Source organism: Curcuma longa, chromosome 5, assembly GCF_044706935.1.
Source record: "Curcuma longa cultivar G26 ecotype Majalengka, Jawa Barat chromosome 5, ITB_CL_G26_1.1, whole genome shotgun sequence".
Taxonomy (NCBI): Eukaryota; Viridiplantae; Streptophyta; class Magnoliopsida; order Zingiberales; family Zingiberaceae; genus Curcuma; species Curcuma longa.
The window spans coordinates 7087718-7092461 of record NC_133865.1 but is presented as its reverse complement, the minus strand read 5'-3'; the positions used below and the strand labels follow the sequence as shown (position 1 = coordinate 7092461).

At 46.7% G+C, this 4744-nt stretch overlaps 1 protein-coding gene across 1 annotated transcript; it reads right to left on the bottom strand.

Annotated features, from left to right (window-relative positions):
• Positions 1 to 1516: 1516 nt before the first annotated feature.
• Positions 1517 to 3373, bottom strand: LOC141829560 (1-aminocyclopropane-1-carboxylate synthase-like). The gene is given in 3 exon segments (XM_074717071.1): positions 1517 to 1916; positions 1918 to 3048; positions 3140 to 3373. Coding segments are annotated over 3 exon segments (1479 nt in total). The 5' UTR covers positions 3311 to 3373; the 3' UTR covers positions 1517 to 1739.
• Positions 3374 to 4744: the final 1371 nt, after the last annotated feature.

Here is a 4744-nt window from a genome sequence, read left to right as displayed (position 1 = left end):
ACCCGCTGGTTACTAGGCCCGCAGGTAGGGGCGAAGCCAGGATTTTTGCCGAGGGGGGGGGGGCCATTTTTTAATATCGCATTGTTGCACTAATAAAACAAATTTTGAATTAACTAAGAAATAAGTTACATTCAACGCAATCTAAGTTGCGCTATTTGCTTTTTCATATACTCAAATTCATCTATGACAGAATTGACATCAAAACTACGAACAATATCCTTCTCAATATACATTATCAAAGAACTTGATAAGAAATCATCTTCCTTTTTTCCACTGAATATTTCCATATCATTTGACGTTTACCAGGATCTCATGGGTTTGTTTTAATGTAGTGAGCTGGAAAGACTGAGTCTATTCTTATTCTAAGGCTTCTACCATTAACCATAGGAATAAATACAAAAGTGATTATTTTTCTTCTTCATTCTCTCTTATCCATGCATGCATATTGCTCGATCAATTGTTTCTTATAATTAATTAAGGAGCTTAATTAATTATCTAGCTAAATCTTGATCGATCGATCTCTATATATATACTGTGATTCATTTCAGCAATCTGAATCCATTGATCGAGTTGGAAGCATCGATTCAGAGAAAGTATTGGAACAAGTGGTCGGAAAGTGCAAATTGAATGCACATGAAGGGTATCAAAGAGATGACAATGGTATGTTAATTAGTTTAATATATACATTAATTAATCTTTGCTAGATAGCTAGCTAGTTGCTTTCTTATTCTCTCAACTCACTGTTCATGCTTAATAATTTTTTGATGTAGCGAAAAAGCAACGGACAATAAAAGTGACTGAGCAGCGAAACATGCCGAAGAAGGCGGGTCGCCGCACTTTGAGACCTATTCAGAAACTGAAGAAAGAGATTACGGAATGGGCAAGAGCTTAGTTTGTGAAGCCGTTACAGAATTACCAATAGTTGCAAGGAACTTACAAGCTATTCGACACATCTACAATAAGAACTTATGGTAAATCAACCAGAAAATTGTCTGTTGGATCATTGGTATGAGAGAGATCCTGGTAAAGAGAGAATGGAGAATTACCAAAGGGCAGCTGGGGGGGGGGGGGGGGGGGGGGGGGGGGGGGGGGGGGGGGGGGGGGGCGCCCCCAGGCGCCCCCCCTTAGCTCTGCCCATGCCCGCAGGTTCTGTCTCCTAGATATTGGCATGTCTGCGTACTTGTCAGGAATGTACAGAATTTGTCTCCTCAGATACTGGCTCGGGTTGCTATTCCCCGTGAGTATATAGACTTTGACACATGTATGAGAGAGCTCTCTGGAATTTTCGGCATCTTCAAGCTCTATTGTTTCTTCTTCTTCTTTAGTCCGGTATTAACTTGAACGTCGGAGTGGTCCCGTCGGGATCCCCAACGGCTAACTAATCCTTTGGTTTCATCTCTCGCTTCTTAGATCTCTTCGATCGAGAGGGTTAATCACAATCTGGGTGGCATAACTTTTGACTGATGGATGGACTGTTTTCAATATCTAACCGGAACAATTAAGTTATCATGCTATCTCAAATAGTATAATGAAAAAAGAAAAAATAATAAGAGAGAATGAGACAGAAAGAATCTACCTCTTTCATGAATCAATTTAAATCAAATTAAGGAACAAAGTGATTAGGTATTGGTTATAGCAACCTTCCGTCACATATATCAATTTTTGCATATTATCGATAATTAAAGAATCAAGACTATAATAATTAATTTAATAATCTAAGAAGTCGGATCGGATGGCGATCAGGTGGCGGCGCGAACGAGGGGAGAATGGGGCGACATGGTTAGATGCGGCGACATGAGAATGTCCTCGTAGCGCCGACCGTTCCGCGGCAGGCTTAAGCGCAGCGCCGCAGCCGACTCCCACTTCTTCTTCTTCTCGTTCGTCGCCCTCTGCCTTTCGGCGCGGGCGCGCGCGGGCCATGAAGGCCCTGATCCTGCCCAACGCCGTGGCCATGGTGTCCTCGTCCATGTTGGCGAAGCACACCCTGAACCACCCCGACTCCGCGCAGTGGAACGAGGCCCCCGGCGAGATGTTCAGCTTCACCTCGTGCACGATGATTCGCCACAGCTTCAGCTCCTCGTCCACCGTCTTCGCCTTGAGCAGATGGCGCAGGTCCATCCAGCAGAACAGACCCGCGTTGCTGTCCAGGCTCCGGACACCGACCTCCCTCAACCCCGCCTCGAAGACCCTCCGCCGCTCCGCCAGCCGCCGTCGGCTCTCCGCCAGGAACTGCGAGGTGAACTCCTCGTCGCTCAGCATCGCCGCCAGCAGATGCTGCGTCTGCGTCGAGACCAGCCCGAAGCTGGACATCCGGCGGGCGCAGCGCACCACGGCGTCGTTGAAGGAGTAGATGACGCCGACACGGAACCCCGGCAGGCCGAGGTCCTTGGAGAGGCTGTAGACCACGTGGATGAGGTCTCGGTTGAACCTTCCGGGCTCGTCTTCCACGATCTCCGCCACGCTGACGAAGTCCGGGGAGTCGAACACGGTGCCGGAGAAGATCTCGTCAACGACCAAGTGGATGTTCTTGTCGTTGACGAAGCTGACCAGGGACCGGAGGGTCTCCCTGTCCATGGTGGTGCCGAGAGGGTTCGACGGATTAGCCACGAGCACTCCTTTGACTCTAATGTTGTTTTTTACTGCCGTTTGGTACGCAGATTCCAACGCGGATTGCGAGATCTGGAACTTGTTGGAGCTGTAGCAGTCGAAGGGCAGAAGCTCCACCCCTGTTCTCCACCGGAAATCTCGATCGAATCCTGGATAATAAGGGGTCGGGATGAGGAAGGCCTCGCCGGGATTGGCGAGGCAAAAGGCCATGGTCTCCTGCGCCCCGGTGGCTCCGCCGCTCATCACTATGCGGTCGGGGTCAAATCTGGCCCTGCCTCCCCTCGCCTTCTCCATGAACCTGGCAATGGCCCTGCGGAAGGAAGGGAGGCCATGGTAGTCCTGGAAGTTGGCAATGTCGCTGAACTGTGAAACTCCCTCTTGCGTGCAAATGGAAGCCTCCGGGTTCCTCTTCAACCAGTCCTGAATCAAGTCAAAGCATAGCTGCACGCAGAGAGAGAGAGAAAGAATTAAGAACCACGATATATAAACAACTACTACTGCTAACTCAATCGACTGCAACATAATCAAGTACCTGGTTCTCTGCGAGTCCCATTTGGATGACTCCGTTGCGATTGTCGACAGGGTGGAACGGATCGCTGTCGTAGGCCTTCCAGCCATCGAAGTAGGAGCAGTTCTCGCCGTGGCCGTCGTTGGTTGCAATCCTGGAGAGCAGCTCGAAGTCGCCTGTTTGCCGCATCCCCATGAAGTACAACTAATTAACTAACAGCACCAAGAAGAATAAGAAGGAGGAGGAGGCGAATCTATGTCCCAGAGGCCTGCCAGGGGACGAGCATTTATAGGGACGAAGATTAATTTCAATGGTCAGAGAGATGCATATGACAACGACATGGATAGACACCGAGGCGGACAGTGTTGGCAAGCGTGTGGGGTGGAAGGAAACGAACAACCCGAGTTGTTCATGTGGAATCTGGTAAATTTTCAAAAGACGGAAAGGAGTGAAGCAGGAAGGAAGGCACCAAATGCTCAGTCAGGCCCAAGGGCGGCCTTGGAGCCCGAGACTAAAGAATCGACTCCTCCGGCGAATTAAACTGTTTGAATTCAAATTTGGAATTTTGATCGAAAACCTTAAGCTGCCATGTAACCTTTACAGAATCGACCACCCGGCGGCGGAGCCGCCGGCGGCGATGGAGCACCCAAAAAAGTAAAGTAAAGTAAATCAAATTGGAACAGGCACTGAGAGGAGGCTTGTCAACTTTGTTTCTTGGTCTTCTCGGTGCTATGGTCGATGAGTAAGAGATAGCAAATTGCTATTTTTTTTAAAAAAAAAAATTAGGTCAACAACATATTGCTTGAGTGGCAAGCAATTTGCGACGACGTCAGTACAGAGCACAGCGCGTGCGTCGACTGACGTACGTAGAATACTAATTACATGTATTATTTTTGTAGTTCTTATCTATGAGGAGAAAAAACACAGAAAAATCTATATATGTATATATCATTATTTTGAGTCAAAGGGCCAAATCCAGTCGAACAACCACTCCGCTGACTATTGTATATATTTGACTGCAGATAGATTACGCCAATTCAATTTTCAACGATATCTACTTTGTAGGATATCTCTACAGTAAATTAGGTAATTGTTATATATATATATATATACATACACCTTGAAAACATTCTAAATTTGAAAACCACCCCGGAAACGGGATCCGTGTCCCTTCTAACCACCGACCAAAACGCCACACGGATATGGACCCCGAGCAGTCGCTCGGGTCGGACCCAGCTTTAAATCAAACGCGTCGATCGCGTTTCTGAACAGGATCTGAAAAAGGTTTTTAGTTCATTCTCCTGTCCCAAATTAACTAAGCAGTAATTAAGTTGGCGCTCCAAAAGAGATTTCTTTTATAGCTTCTCTTGTCCTTCCTTCCCGCCAGCATCTTTTAACGAGCTAGAAAGGATCGATCAGTCAGTCAGACTAGATACGTACGGATCTTTTATATATATATATATATATATAATTATTATGTGTGTAATTAATTTTTTATTTAATGTATTAAAATTCATCCCTTAATTACCTACTCAAAATCCAGCCGTCTCTAGAAGCAGAGAAGTTTTACGTGCCCATTCCGAACACGTGGAGATAATTAGTGGCGTTTGGCACGCTGGCGAAATCTTT